The 15,374-nt window shown below is 41.9% G+C and overlaps 2 protein-coding genes across 5 annotated transcripts in view; one reads left to right on the forward strand and one right to left on the reverse strand.

Annotated features, from left to right (window-relative positions):
* The first annotated feature begins 870 nt into the window (after positions 1 to 870).
* Positions 871 to 4,348, forward strand: LOC101464635 (glycolipid transfer protein). The gene is made up of 5 exons (XM_004538573.5): positions 871 to 1,102; positions 1,543 to 1,601; positions 1,705 to 1,838; positions 1,933 to 2,083; positions 3,952 to 4,348. Exons 1-5 carry the CDS (start codon positions 1,000 to 1,002, stop codon positions 4,132 to 4,134), a joined length of 630 nt encoding a protein of 209 aa, XP_004538630.2. The 5' UTR covers positions 871 to 999; the 3' UTR covers positions 4,135 to 4,348.
* Positions 4,349 to 6,278: 1,930 nt separating this feature from the next.
* Positions 6,279 to 15,374, reverse strand: part of LOC101483508 (protein FAM222A) — a 33,176-nt gene continuing 24,080 nt past the window's right edge. For all 4 annotated transcript variants that reach the window (XM_004538085.3, XM_076886495.1, XM_004538084.4 and 1 more), the window contains exon 3: positions 6,279 to 8,874. In XM_004538085.3, the coding sequence (XP_004538142.1) occupies positions 7,478 to 8,874 (1,397 nt within the window). In that variant the 3' untranslated portion in view covers positions 6,279 to 7,477. The remainder of the gene's footprint in view (positions 8,875 to 15,374) is intronic.

Raw genomic sequence — 15,374 nt, forward strand, 5'->3', positions numbered from 1 at the left:
CGTGTCCATTTTTCTACATTATAAAGAACTGAAACCCATCAGCAAAACTGTTCTCTGGTCTTACACTTTAAGAAATAAATGCATAATTAAAGAAGCACTGACGGCTCATTATCCAGACTCATTTCCAGAAAATGTGCCAGTTTTAGTAAGGACTGTAAAAGTGGGGAATGTTATTCCATTAAACTGTTATTTAATGGGATACTAAATATTTAAAAAAAAAAGTTTTCGTATTACTTAGTGTAGCTTGGCAGGCCACGAATGATATCAGTGTTAGAAATAAAGCTTTAAAACGTATAAAAAATACTGTTAAAAGTTTGAATTTTTTTGCCTTCCTGGACTCAATTGGACCCTTTGGTGGGCTGGTCTGGCCTCTGTACCCTATGTTGTAAACCTTTGTCTTAAAGGAAGGCTAGGTTTTACTGAATAGCATGGTCTGATCTTACCTGGTCTGGTAGTAGAGCATTATGTAAAGGTGGTTACAGCAAACCTACGAAGGCTGTCTTAGAAAATAAATACCACTGCCATTCATCTCCTAAAAACCAGCCATAGTACCTCTGTGAACAAAATGTAACGCAAAGCAATTTAAGTAGCATATAAATACTTTTTAGACTGCCATTTTTTTTAAAAGCACATAAACTACTGACTTTATAATGTTATAATGCACGTATTCAGTTACTTCCACCCTGGAGTCAAAACCGTCATTTAACTCCCTGTAACTTGGAGCCTGCCCTATCTGTGGTTCAAATCAATCCCTGCCTTAGGTATAATAAAGTCATTCATACCTCATCTTTTCTCCTCGTCTTATTTGTGTGTGTGTTGTGGACATACCGCGTGTTTTCACCAGGCTCGTGAATTATTTCCCACCTGTTGGTGAAGAGCGAAAGTGGCCGGTTGCGCTTCCCCACCCATCATAAGAACATAGTTCCGGGTTTTTCTCAGCCGAGAGCTGCTCGCTGCCGTTGCTCTTCTCCAAGCTCGCCAAGCTCATAAGGAAGGATCATGTCGCTTTTAATGGAAAATCAGTTCTGTGAACTGCCCCCTGACAAGGCGATCGACACGAAGACATTCCTGGACACCGTCTCTCATATCCCTGCGTTTTTTGGTGAGTGCAACTCCATCTGAAGTCATACAAAAACACGTAAGGTGACTTTGCGAGTTCCCTCGCGTCGCTACGGTGTCAGCCTTCGTACTTGGCTGAATTTTTTTTTTTTTTTTTTTTAATTTTACGTCGTCTGACCACCTGAGCTTGGTTTTCACGTCGGGACGTGGTTATTTCACTTCAGAAATTGAGGTGTCGGGTCACGGGGACCATGTCAACCAGCTGCGGCCGTTTGGCCTATAGAGAAACTCTTTGTTGACTCTGTGAACAGAGCACACATTGCCCTCATTGTGACTTAACTGAAACTGTGCATTCACGGCATTTTTTTTAGCTCTCTCTTTGTAAACAGCTGATTGGCATTCATCCCCTCCTCTGAGCCGGGGACATGTCAACTCATTCATATTTTATTGGCCCTGCTCTCAAATGTCTCGTTTCTTTTCCAGACTGCTTAGGATCAAAAGTGTTTTCAATCATCAAATCGGACATTAACGGCAATATAACGGTAAGATGCAGGCGGGCATATCTATTTGTGTTACTGTAAGCGATTTAAATTAGAGATAGGTTCAGCTCCGACATGCAAACTGAACTCAAATGTGCATTTTCAGAAAATTAGAGCGGTATATGTCACTAATCCCGCAAAGTACACCACCCTGGAGGACATTGTGGTGGCAGAGCGAGAGGCTCATGGAGCAGAGTGGCCTAAAATTGGAGCAACGTTAGCTCTGATGTGGCTGAAGAGGTAAGGACCTCCTGAACTCAAAGTTGTGTCATACTGTCTGTTCAACTTTCGTCTAGTGAAATGAAAGCCTTTATGTACTCCGTTTCTCCTGCAGGGGTCTCCGTTTCATCCAGATTCTGCTCCAGAGTTTGGCAGACGGGGACAGAGATGAGAACAACCCCAACCTCATTCGGGTTAATATCACAAAAGCCTATGAGCAGGCACTGAAGCGATACCACGGCTGGATTGTTCAAAAGATTTTTAATGTGAGTAACATGTGGAAGAAATTCATTGTTTCTTGTTGTGACACAACACAGACCACCCCAACCGCACCCAGACTGATAAGAATCGAGAACTGGTTTCAGATTGTGCAGTCCACTGCAATCGCCTCATGCTGGCGTGTTTTTCTCTACACTGCATAAAAATGCTTTCAGATTCATTACAACTGCGTTTCACTTTGAAGCGTTGTAACCTTAGGGGCCTCACCTTATGAGGCTGCACAGCATTTTTGTCTCTTGAGCCCATCCCTATGTTGTAGTCCCACATTTTGCAAGTGTCCCAAATCTTGTCGCCAGCACGACATCAAGAGGGAAAAATTGCAGTTAAGCTGTGGAGGTGATGGAACCTACCACAAAAAAAAGGAAATGCAGTTGGGGAAACTACGTCTAACAGAGGATGTTAGCAACTATGAGAATATGGCTGAAGTCTCATGTAACATTTTTAACTTATTGGTATAAGAAGGGATGTCAAATTCAGTCTACATTGTGGGCCACATACAGCCCTTTGTGATTTACATGCTTAATCCATGAGATGTTTTGATATGAGGGAAAAGTAGAACAATTTCAATAGGAAGTCGAAATTTTTCTACGTGATGGAGAATTGCTGCTGTAGTACATGACAGACGTCTGTCAGCATGACACCCTGGGCTCAAATTTTAATAAATAAATGTGTAGAATTACAGAAAAAGTTCAGTTAGCTCATTGCCCAGACTGCTCTGTAATTATAAACCTGAGAATCGACAGAAAATTACCTTGTTTTGTTTTTATTGTAGACCCACAGTAAAATCATACATTTCCATAGTAGATAGTGTAACCTTCTGTCATTTCATTGTATCTATTACTTAATTACTTTTGCATAACATGAATGGCCATGGTAGAGGTCTTTATCATTAGGAAAATCTGTCAAACTGAGTTAAAGTTTAAAATCCACGCCCTCATTTACATTTCCAAAGCCGTCCAATGTGCCCTTGTTCACAAGCGGTCTCTAAACTGGGTGGGATCGTACGTATGTTTTAACAAAATGCCTCAGTTTTTTAAATGATAAAGAATTGAAAAATCCGTCTGCAAAGCTTTTGGGGCGTACACTGAAAGAAATAAATGCATAATTTTAAAAAAAGCACTGACAGGTGGTGAATTGGACTTTGCACTGCAATTTAAAAAAACAAAAAAAAACAACTTTAGGTAATTTCTGACCGCCATGCCTTATGTTTGACACCCCTGGTATAGGTGATACAGTAGAAGTACAGGGAACACAGAAGTATACAAATATTAGATCAACTTTCCACTTCCTCTAACCTCCTTTGGCTTTTTATTGCATGTACTTTGCAAGGTAGTTAAGAAAGTGGCATTCAAATAAAATACAGCTGTTGCCAAACCCGTAACCTACAAACCTTTGAGTGTTTATTTAGTTTGGCAATGTCAAAATGTGTGTAATGTGTCCCACACAAACACTCTTTGCCCCACAAGTTGTTGTTACACTGTGGTCACCTTACTTGCAGCCCCCCCCTCTATGCTGTTCTGACATTGTGTGGAGATTCAGATAAAATGGGTGCATGGGTCTATTCTTCTACACAGAAAATTGATTAGGGATCAATAAAGGATAAACAATGAGACTCATAAGCAGGCTCAATAATGGCATTTGTGCCAACATAATCTTATCAATATTGTCTCCTGAGCTGATAAGGCTTTTGGTCCTGGGTTAATAGATTACATCAAAAGACAATCCACAGCAAAGCACTTTCATTACATGCTATATAATGTTGCATACATACACCCATCTTCATAGTTTTCATTAAAATCCATTTAACCTTTCAGTAAAACCAGCTTCTCCATCTTTTTTCGTTTTTGTTTCATAGGCTGCGTTACTTGCAGCTCCCTACAGATCAAACTTTCTGAAGGCTCTGTCGAAAGGAGAGGAAGTGAAAGAGGAGGACTGTCTGGCAAACATGCGTCAGTTCCTGGTTAATTACACAGCCACTATAGATGCCATCTATGAGATGTACACAAATCTAAATGCCGAGCTGGACTACACCGTTTGATGTCCCGGCACATGGCTGGACCGGACGCGCAGGAGTATCCTGCATCACTCTCAGGTTTCGCAGACGTCCAGTTGTTTTTATTAGGACTGTTTTTTTTGTTTTTTTTGTGTGTCCCTTCTTGGGTGGTATTTATTACTTTGATGATGCAGTAATCATTACTAGCACTGTGAATTTGCTCTCAAGATGATGCCTTAATAAAATGCAGTTTAAAGTCTTTTTTTTGTTTGTTGTTGTTATTTTATTTCAACTTACTACTGCAGCTTTTTATTTTAATTTTTGGGTGGGTTACTCCTTTAACAGACTTCTTCACCTTTAACTTTAGTTCCCGTCCATGTCTTACATTCAAATGTTCTCCACCTCCATCCATGAGCCTGGGAAATTATGTTTTACCATCCCATATTATTAGGTTTTTAAATTTAGGGATTTCAGAGTGCCTTGGTGTCACTGAACGAATGTTTTGAAAATATTAAATATAATAGAATATTAAATATATATATTCTCATCTATAAGTTCAACTGTAAAGAAAAGCTAGTAGATTTTTTTTCTTTTTAAATCCCTCTAAGGGCTTGGAGTTTGTGCTGTTATTGTTCAGCAGTAGGGTGTGACATGTGTAAGCTTTGTTTGCATTGTTGTGTTACCTGTTGTGTGAACCTGTAGTTCTAATTACGTGTCAACTGCTTTAAAACTTTTTTTTTTTTGTCCGAAGCTGTTTTTCATTATGTCATACAGCCAAGTCATGTTCATGTGTTGACTCATTTATTCATCAGAGGCGTGTTTTCTAACTGAATACTTTATATGGTGTTTGTTTTAGAAGAATCATCTGTGATCATATTTCTTAAAACTGACTCAAAATTAAATTCAGTTCAAGAATCTTACACTAGGTGGCGATATCTGCTTGCTTTCCCCCATCTCCTTCTTGAGCGTGGCTGTGTACAACTACAGCAAGCAAAACTGATTAAAAAATGGTTAAATGCTGCATGTAATAAATAAAGCCGTAGTTTGGGAAAACGGCTTTGTGAAAGAGCTCTTAGTGGCTTTAAAGTTGACTTTTAGTCAGTTTATTTATTTATTTTTATACAGAAGTAAATCAGAGAGGATTCACTTCCTCGTGCATCCTAATCCTCCAAATCAACCATCCTCTTCCTCTCCTTAGTCTAACTTATCTGAAGTGTTTCCCAGAGGCCAGAGTGGCTCTGGTTCCTCTCCCAGAGGAGCCCAGCCTGAGTTAATCGTCTCCGAGCGAGAGAAGCACGTCTGTAATCCTGTCGGTTTATCAGCAGCACTGCCTGATAGGATGGAAAAGCTCCAAGTAAAGACAGGACACAACAGACTAAAGACCGGAAATAATTTATGACAGCGATTCAATGACAAAGCCACTGACCTTTTACCGCTGACATATTTGTTATGCGCAATGAGGTCATCATTTGAATACTGCAGTTTTATTCCTAACAGGGCGCCTAATGTCATTATTCACACCATCTAGGTTATTTGTTTTATAATGGCCTGCTTAAAGTGGCTGTGCATTTCGTGTCTGGATCGCAGCTAGAAGCGTCCAATTTAGGAGGACAAATGAACCAAAATAAGGAGCGCAGGCAGGCACATCATCGGACATTAGCAATCCAATAGCTGGGGGAACGGCCAGCCTATTTCTCAATAATGTGAACAACAATATTCACGTGAATATGTCTTCAAGGAGGCATGTATTTTTCATATCAAAATGTAATATCTGCAGGAACAGGCCTGCACATTTTCACTTACGTATTTTGAAGTATTCATTGGCTTCTGCCTCAAGCATGAGCCATCCATCTGGACTAACATCATTCAGTGATAACAAAATTAGCGCTTTCGGCTTGCATCATTTATAAAGGAGCCAGTCCAATCTTTTCCAGCTAAGGATTGACTTACATCATATAATAAAACTGAAATCTTTGGGTGAAAAGATGGATCTTAATGGAACGAGGTAAAAAATAATAATAATAAAATAAGAAGAGAGCGACTCGCCTTGTGCTTAAGCTTTAAATCCCTTTGCAATAAAGCCAGAAAAAAAATCTTGTCTTCCTACAACTGCTTTATCATTCGTGAATATAATAAAGACTGCAAGTTTGCCAGATAATGGCTATTAATAGGTAATAAGACAGTACTCGCTGGGTTTAGAAAATTTAATTTACTTGACAATCCTTATTAAGAAGAAGCAAAAAAGGGTGAGGGATTAGGGTCGTACATTGCAAAATGTAGTTATTTCATCAACATAATTCATGGAGAGCGCTCACATATTCATATATAATAATTGCACTTTATAAGAGAGACAGTTTGCCATATAAATCAAGGGAGAGGGGGGTGGGGACATAAATAAATTGGATTACAGAACCAGTGCAGACACACAAAGAACTACTCAGTCACACATCTCAAACCATCGCAGATAATATAGCCCTACAAAGAAGACACTGTAAATGATTCAGGCGGCCTGCTCTTCTACGTAGCACTTCCGTTATACACACGGCGTCGTGAGAACAGTGTCGGGACTTTATGTCATTCAAGGAAAAATGTTCACACAAGCTTCTGAAATTCAAAAACAGTTTAAAAAAATACAACCAAGGGCATATCTTGCTTGGCCTGAATGCCACAGTGTTGATTTGGATATGCAACAGTCCTTAAAAGCCGAGCTGAGCGTGACTAGGTTAAATCAGTATAGGTGTTTAAATTACACAAGTTTCTCTGTGACTGTAACAAAAAAGTATGTTGGTTAGATGTGTATATATATTCACATTTGAATGGTGAAAGTATTTCCCCATGCAGCATCTAGGAGAGTTGCATCGTACTGAGAAAGCTGGGGCAGTGCGTATGTCCGATAAAGGAAAGCCAGGAGAAGGAAACCAAAACACAAATCCACAAGAAATCAACAGACAACCAAGAAGATTGGTTAAAAGTGATTTTTGAGGAGAATTCTTGCTCTCAAATAACTAATAAGAAAAAACCCCATAAAACAAATACAGTATATTCACAAAAAGGCTTACCAGAGATCATTAACCGGATTCAAGTAAAAGTTTTCAGAAGGTTACCGATGATTTTGTGATGTAAAAATGCAAATAAGTGCTCGGCATCACGTGAACGACAGTAATCATGTCCAATGGCCATTTAAAGATATAAAAATACAACGTGGAAAGTCCATAGAATAAACCTGTATTTTAAAGTCATGATTATCATTTTACCCTTTTTTCTTTTCCAGGCTTGTGAGACAAAGCCTTCTACAAATAAAGTACATGCACAAACAAAAAGGCATGTCTCTCGCTCACAGACACCTCTGCGGTCTATAAAAGATGTGTCGCTTCCCTGTCCTGCCGTCTTATCTGTAGACGGGGAGCTGGATGTGGGCTTGCTGTTGGTGCTCCATGAGCGGAGGCATCCCCATGGCTTCGTACCCACGGCCCAGCATGCGCTCTTTGATGCAGGGAGGGTGGATCTCACTGATGAGGCACTCCAGAGACTGCAGGCTGCTGCTAAGCACTGCAGCGTGGCACAGGCTAGAACTAGACAGCCCACAACAGAGGTTTTGGTCTGTGCTGTAGGCCTGGGTATGAGGAGGGGGAGGGGGAAGAGGAAGAGGAGGGTGAAGCTGTGCCTGGTGATGTTGTGGGTTGTGGTGGTTGTGAAGATGGGGATGGGGATGGGAGAGACCCACATCTCTAGGCCTGGCTGCACATGTACCCGTTGTCAGCACCTGATAGGGATAACAGTCACTGTTAGGGGTAGCCATGACGCTGTCCCACAGAGGAGCGAAGTACTGTCCGACAGACACCTCCCCCTGTACGCTGGCGCTGACTCGCTCCTGCCCGACGCCCACTCTGCCAGGATGCGGCCTATACGGCAGCTGTGAGGAGCGGGCCAAAGGGAGGCAAGTTTCAGGAGAAAGGCCAACCCCAGCTTCTGCTGCTCTGTGGCCCTGAGCACTGCTACTCACACCGTACATCCTCACTGCTCCCTGCTGATAGGGCTGCTGCTGTTGCATTTGAGCTTTGTGCTGCCACACAGTGTAGTCTCCTTTGTCCAAGTATCCAGCTTTGGCTCTGTCTGCGCTCTGTGTCGGTAGCACCGCTCCCGCGAAAGCCAGACTGCTCTGGGGAGGCACTCCCAGGACAAAGTCTGAGTCTGAATGCGCCACCGCAGCCACGGCCTGCAGCGAGGGGCTGGCTCGGGCCTCTCCCCCCAGCTGCGGCGCCTGGCTGTGAGGAACTCTGCTCATCTGCCTCATCAAGCTTTGAACCTCTGCCAGCTCAGACTGGGGGGGCAGGCTCTGATCTCCAGAGGCTATTCCAACGCTAGAACAAAGTGTCTCGATCGGTGCATCGGGCGGCTTGCATGAGTTTACGCGATAGGCTTTATGCCCGTTTCTGACGGTGTAGACATTATTCAAAGGATTATTATATGGTGCCACAGAAGCCTGGCTGTTTACATGTTTAGTCCTTCTGCCCTCTGAGGTTTTCACCACACCTTTGACCACCACAGAGGCTTTGACAATGGCCAACAAGCCTTGGTAGCCTCCCGAGTACGGATGCGAATAGGGGCTGTAGCGTTGACCAGTGGTGTCCAAGCCGTTTACTGTTTTGCTGAGCTGTTTGTGTTGCGGCACCCGCACATCCGACGGGAAGATTTTGATGGACAGTGGGCTGTTGGCAGTTTTCTGCGCAAAAGCATCCAACTCTGCAGGAGAGGGGTACCGAGAAATCATGGAGGACGGCTCCCCTGAGAAGAAAGCAGAAGACAGAAACGGTGATTAGCTCAGAAAATGAGCCCCTTGTGTCTTTCTTTTTTCTTCTTTTTCCCTCTTAAAATCTCAAACCGGTTTTATTACACACCTCCAGGATTTTTTTTAAACTTAGGCTCAGTTCAACTCACAATTAGTTCATTCTGGGAAAAGAAGAAACAGGAAAAAGCAAAGGGTCTAATTTCAAAGTAGTACAAAATCTATAAAAACAGCAGCTAGCACTAAATGCAGGATGATCCTGATACAGGAAACTCTGACAAATAAGCATACCTTTTTTTAATTTTTGCTTTTTAAAAATGTGATCAAAAGGAATCTTGGTTATTGGAGCACACCTTAGCAGAAGCAGAAGCCTCATCTAATAAGGAGTACCTAAGCAATTTGCCAACATAATTACTCAAGTATCACCACGTCCTGCCTGTGCAATGCCGTTCCACTTTATGCCTTCGTAAACTTGGACCTAATCTATGCAAAAGCCTGCAGCCTAAACTGTGAAGGAAAACTTGACGCAGATGGACAAAGAAAAAAATCGTCGAGGGCACAGATGATTGAATTGTGTGCGAGAAAGCAGACGGGACAAACTAAGATTGGATTTAAACACTATTATTCAGGCAATTTCATGGCTGCTTAACTCCTAGTGACTAAGGTGGGGAAAAGGCACCCCATTTAAAAACAATAAATCACCGTGTAGAAATTACCACCACCTTTCGGAGTGACACTTTTATGGAATTTCTGACATAAAAAGAAAAGCTGCTGAAATTAACCCAGATCGCAGCGTAAGTCGGAGGAAATCACAGCAGGCAAAAGAACAAAGCTGTAATCTGCAATAAAGAGTGAAAAGGGAAAAAGCCCCCGAAAAAAACCCTCAACAAAAAAAACCCCCAAAAAAACAAAACACTTCATTTCATTTTCAATAACAAATCCAATTCCAGCTATGCAGGGGAGCGCTCGCTCGTCGTTCCCATTTGAAATTGATTTGGGAGTTCATTTCATTTCAGGCCTACAGTGAGCCTCCCGACTGTGAAAATGAGTCAATCTACAAGATCCATCTCATGAAAGAAATAAATTGGGTGTTTAAAATGGAGGAAAGAGGCAAGGTGGAGTGTTCAATCCATCCAACAATCTCCCAGCGGAGCAGAAGGAGCAGGCACCACAGTGCCAGGAGCATGAATGAATTCTGGGGAGAAATAAAACAAAAGCAAAAACACTGCTTATTATGTATCGCGGTGCAGCGCTGCTATAGAAAACAATGACAGCTGGGATGTTGGAGAGGTGTTTGTATTGTATACAACATCAAGATGGGAGCTATCCCTTCTCTGGTTTCCCATAATACTGCTCACGGGGGGGGGGGGGAATTGGGGGGGGGTATCGAGGAAAAAGCAGCTGCAATAACAATTTCTGGCAAATGTATAAAAAAAATAAGATAAATATTCATGACTACAAAGCATAAGAAGAAGAGGATCACGTCCACCTGAAAGGAGCTTTAGATGATTAGATGCGATGACACATTTAAAAGCGTAATAACCGCTTGCATCACCACAGCACAAAAATCCCCCACCCCCCCCCCCTCTTTTTTTTGTTCCCCGCCTTTGATAACGGCGCTCAGTTAAGCAAAGATGGATGATTTAGCAAAACAAATCAAAGACAGACATTTTAGCCGTTTCTGGTTGAGTAAAATGTCAGTGCTAAGCCCCAGCATGCTGTGATTGGCTTGCTGTTCCACAAACACTTCAAACACTCTGAATGCTAACACGTCTTCACGGGGTGTCTGATATTGTTAGTCCAGAGATTACAGCCCTGTCAGAGCTATGGAGACACAACACAGCTGCACTTCCCACTGCGGCTGCCTTAATGTTGCCACTATGGAAAGCCTCATTTGCAAATAGGCACTCTGCATTCACATATTTATCATCTGAGGACCACTACTGTGTGACACAGGCATAAAAAAGGATCAGTTTAGACTTCAAAAAACGAAACAAAAAAAACCCCAACCGCTGGATAATGTGAAGTTACAAGTGTGATCAAAAACAGCATGAGCGGCATTACATTTGCTCGAAATTGCAACCACAGGTACTTGTTTCAATCTTGAAGGCTTTACCTCCAGTCGGCAGCGTTTGATGGCAGTGAAGTGAGCGCCACGCGGGTTGGCTTCCCCCAAAGCGTGTGTTAGCTGTAATGAAAGTAACGCAGTAACTCTTTCCTCGCAAAACACATAAGCTTTCCTGCGAGCACACCCCAACCAAATTAAAAAGTGCAGTTCATCAGTTGCAGTGTGAAAGCTGACGTTTTCTCTCCAGTTGCCAATTAGACAATAGCCTACTGTGCCGGCTGCCACCTTATCCAAATACTCAACATATGCATATTATTAGAGTGAAAACCGTCGGCCTGCAGAAAGCGCTGCCTCCACTGCGATCCGCAGATAGGAAAAGGTCATTTGCACACTCCGAGATTAGGTTTGAACTTTACTGTGAAAAGTTACAAGGCAAAGCAGACTGTGTACCTCGCAGTACGTGCTCCTTTCCTCCTTTAGTTTGAAAACAAGCAAACAAAAAGTAAATAAAATACAATAAAAACGAAGCCAGCTTTTAATTCCGATTCATTTGCATCCAGTGTTAAGCCACAGGGATTGTATTCAGAGCATTTCAACTGCAGCACATGAGCATACGAGGCAGGAAAACCTCATTATTTTCATTCTGCAGATAAGAATGCGCGAGATAAAACTGCTGCACACTTTTAACCCAACAATGAGTTCATCTACTCTAATCTTTCCCTGCTGCAATTATGGGATCATGCACGCTGATCTTACAGTAAGTTTGTATTAATGCAGGCTTATATTTTTAGCACATTCATTGTCAGTTTTTACGCTATAAGCAATATTATACAGGCGTGTACTGTAGGAAGACTGGAGCCATTTTCCCGCATGAACTCTGAGTGTCGCTAGGGTCAAGTCGGTACACTGTGTGCCACTGCCCTTTATCACATTTAGCACACAGCAGGGGACAGTCTCCTTCAGACAGGCTCAGTACTGGAAATTCTCAGCTTGGATTAAGTGAGAGTGACACACATAATGACCGCTCTCTTGCTGTGAGTTCAGTGGACAGCTACATGCACTTTTCACAGGTTAAAGGGCGTCTAACGCTCTAAAACTCCAACAGATAATGCCATGAGTCCAGATCATGTCGATAAACAGCTTGAAAGTAAAGCGTATATTGTCGTTCACAGCTTATTTGAGTGGATCCAGTGCGGAGGGGTGGGGTTAATTTCTCAAGACGTCAATCTCATAGGTCACAAGGCTTTTAAGATAGGAAGAGATCAGATAGCACTGAAAAGGATATGAAGCAGAAGCATCTGAGAAGAAAACAGTTTTCCCTTGAAGTGGGCGCTCAGTGAGGGTGACAACCACTGCTCAGCTGTGAAGGATTATGAGCAAAAGAGGATTCAAAATGAGGCCGGGGGGGGGGGATCGCTTGTCTATTTAATTTGAAACCAGATTTTTAAAACCATCTTTTTACCTTTTTTCTCCAAAGTGTACATTGCTTTACTGTGAAAAGGCACAGTGGTATAAAATAAAGACAGAAGTGAAGAAGTGAAAACAAATACGAGGCTGTTCGCATGACAACAAGGAAATGGCAGCTATGTGCTGTGAGGTAAGACATGGCAGAGAGATAATTAGCAGTCTGACCTTAAGCACTTAATCACCCTGAACCTGCAGACAGCACGCTGTTTCTCTCCTCAGCCCTGACAGCGAGCAGCAGCAGAAGTAGAAGCAGCTCAGAAAATACCATCAGCCACTTTTCTGCAAGCAGTCTTGACCAAAGCCATCACGCAGTGCTTAAACAAGCTTTGACCTTTTAGCATTTCCACCGCTTGCTTTTTAGACGGGACTGATTGAATCGAGCTTGTTTATGTGAGGCACGCTGGACTGTGATGTGCGGTGCTGCTAAAAACCATGATGATACATTTAGTGGCTCCTCCGGTCGGGATTTGGCGTTTTCTTTTGGTTGAAAGGGGTTCGGCACATTTAACACGCCAGTTTCAATGGGTGCTGTTATGGCACCCACTGAAACTGGCACACTTTCACAGGAAACAACTAATCCTGATTTCCTGCTTCCACGCAGGGGACATGCTTGGAAAGAAAGAGCTCAGGGTGAGGGGCAATCATAAACGCTCAATCACCACTACGCCTGATTGTGCGGGTGTGTGTGTGTGTGTGTGTAGCTTCAGGACAGAGATTTCATTAATATTAGCATAAAAATAATCTGGAGGGATAAACCATTTTTAATCATACAGTGTTATGTCGATGTATACATACGTATGGGTCTTTCATAACCTTTTTCCACCCACACGCAATCCCACTCGACGCTTTCTGCCACTTTAAAACGGGCTAATCTTTTTCCCGTGGTCACACTTGAAGCCATTTCCCCCAGATTAGAGCAGGGACCTCATTGTTTTGGAGCACTTTGAGTTAATCACTAATTTATGGGCAAAACAAGCCCCAGAGGCAGGGCTGAAACAGGAGTTGGACAGGCTCATTGAGTTTCCAAAACCATGGCTTCCAACCATTTCATGCCCAGAGGGAGGAACATAAGGAAACAATTACAATGGTTGCTAGATACGATTCCCAAATGAGATAAAACTAAAATAAATAAAAAAATTCCATTTCATTGTTATTATCCATACATGTTGGCAGAACTGCCAGACCAAAAAAACTAAACAAAAAAACCCCCACAGGCCTTTGATGTTAGGCTAAAGACTTATCTTGAACACTTTTGTGTGATAACATGTTTACGAGTGTCAAATCCTCAGCAGGAACATGGCACTGAGAACTGGCAGTTAATTACAGAACAGCGCTTCTCAGCAGGCATAAATACTTGTTTACCACACCAATAATCCTGATATTTAAAATACCTTAATAACTAGGGACGAAGCTCAGAAATTCAAGAACGCTTTTAAAAGCCATCCCTCTGTTACCATGACAACCTCCTCCGTGCACTCACTTGGCCCAGTAAGTCCAGTCATTAGAACCATGTAATTAATTGCTCCTGCCTTCATTCATCTGTTTAAGACGAGCCTCTGCAATCGACTATCTGCCTGTTAGAGCAAACGGAAGATAACTTTATGGCTTTTATTTATCTTTTTGGTATTTTATTTTACATTATTTACATGATTAGAACCCAATTATATCCTGGTGTGATTGATTATTTCAGTTAATTCCCAGCTTCCAATTTTATTATAAAGCAGACCTACGCCATGCTTTTATTGTGACTCAGAGTAGCTGCGTGATTCAAAGTTCAAGAAAACTCATTTGTCTTGTAGCTCCATTCATCTTCTGTGTATAAGCAGTAATAATATCAGCAATATAGTACTGTACAGAAGTCGTGATTCATCCCTCATGTCTTTATATTTCATAAAAGTGTAATTTTTCAAGGGAAATGTGAAATAAGTGCAACAGTTTATTGAAATACATTCAAACATGCTTGACGGTCAGTAATACTCGGAATGACCACCTTTATTCTTCGGCACAGCCTGAACTCTCTTATTCGGCTTTCTTGTCATTTCTTTAAGCCGTCTTCGGGAATAGTTCTCCGGGCTCAGTTGAAGGACAATCAAAGCTTATCTTTGGATGTTAGTTTCCTTTTGTTCTGTTCTCTGTCAAGATGATCCTACACTGCTTTTTTCCCCCTATCCTGACATGCTTTTAGTAGCAAAGTGCCTTAAGATACAATTTAAAACTGATTCTTTGCCAAGCTGGGGTTTTTTTGTACACGCAACACTGGTTTTTCCTTTGATTTAGGCTCCTTTTTATGCTTAAATGATTCATAGGTAACTGTTAAGTGGCTTAACAGCATATAAAAACTGAAAATGATCAGATACAAATACTGGACTCAAAACAACTGAGAAAGCAGCCAATGTCTAAAGTAAAAATTTTAAAAGACCTTCAGAAAGCCTGGAGAACTATTGCTGAACGCCACTTCAGGAAAATATAAAGAAATGAGAATCGGCTAAAGACTTTTAGCCGATTCTCATTTAGAGGATTAGAGGATCCTCAGGAGGTCCTTTTGTCCCTCTGTGGGGGGATACTCCCACTAGGTTTATATCTGGGACTTTCCACCATTTGACCTTAGAACTGAAGAAGCTTCTCGGATGAGAGGTGAAACGTCTTCAAGTAACTTAAAGAAGTCCAGACGCTTTTCTTTGCAAGCTCCTTTGACTACGATGACCTGGATGACTGAGAACCTTCACAGGCTAAAGACTTTTGCACACTACTGTATCTCTTTAAGGATCCCCTCTCTAAAAGCCCATTTCCTACTTATTGGCTTTTGCAAATAGAACCCTATACTTTTCAATCTCAGGCTCTTGCTGTGCTTGAGATGAGCATATAAAGACATATGTACAGAGTCGACATCAAGTCAACACAAGAATAGAAAAAAAAAAACATTTGAAATTAAGCATTTAGAGCAGCCTGAAGTCTTAGCTTTAG

Source organism: Maylandia zebra, linkage group LG7 (assembly GCF_041146795.1).
Source record: "Maylandia zebra isolate NMK-2024a linkage group LG7, Mzebra_GT3a, whole genome shotgun sequence".
NCBI lineage: Eukaryota > Metazoa > Chordata > Actinopteri > Cichliformes > Cichlidae > Maylandia > Maylandia zebra.

Excerpts from the sequence above, each read along its gene's own strand:
- LOC101464635 (XM_004538573.5), top strand. The coding sequence starts at position 1,000 with ATGTCGCTTTTAATGGAAAATCAGTTCTGTGAACTGCCCCCTGACAAG. Across the intron at positions 1,103-1,542 it reads TCATATCCCTGCGTTTTTTG|ACTGCTTAGGATCAAAAGTG; the intron begins GTGAGTGCAACT and ends TTTCTTTTCCAG. Across the intron at positions 1,602-1,704 it reads ACATTAACGGCAATATAACG|AAAATTAGAGCGGTATATGT; the intron begins GTAAGATGCAGG and ends GTGCATTTTCAG.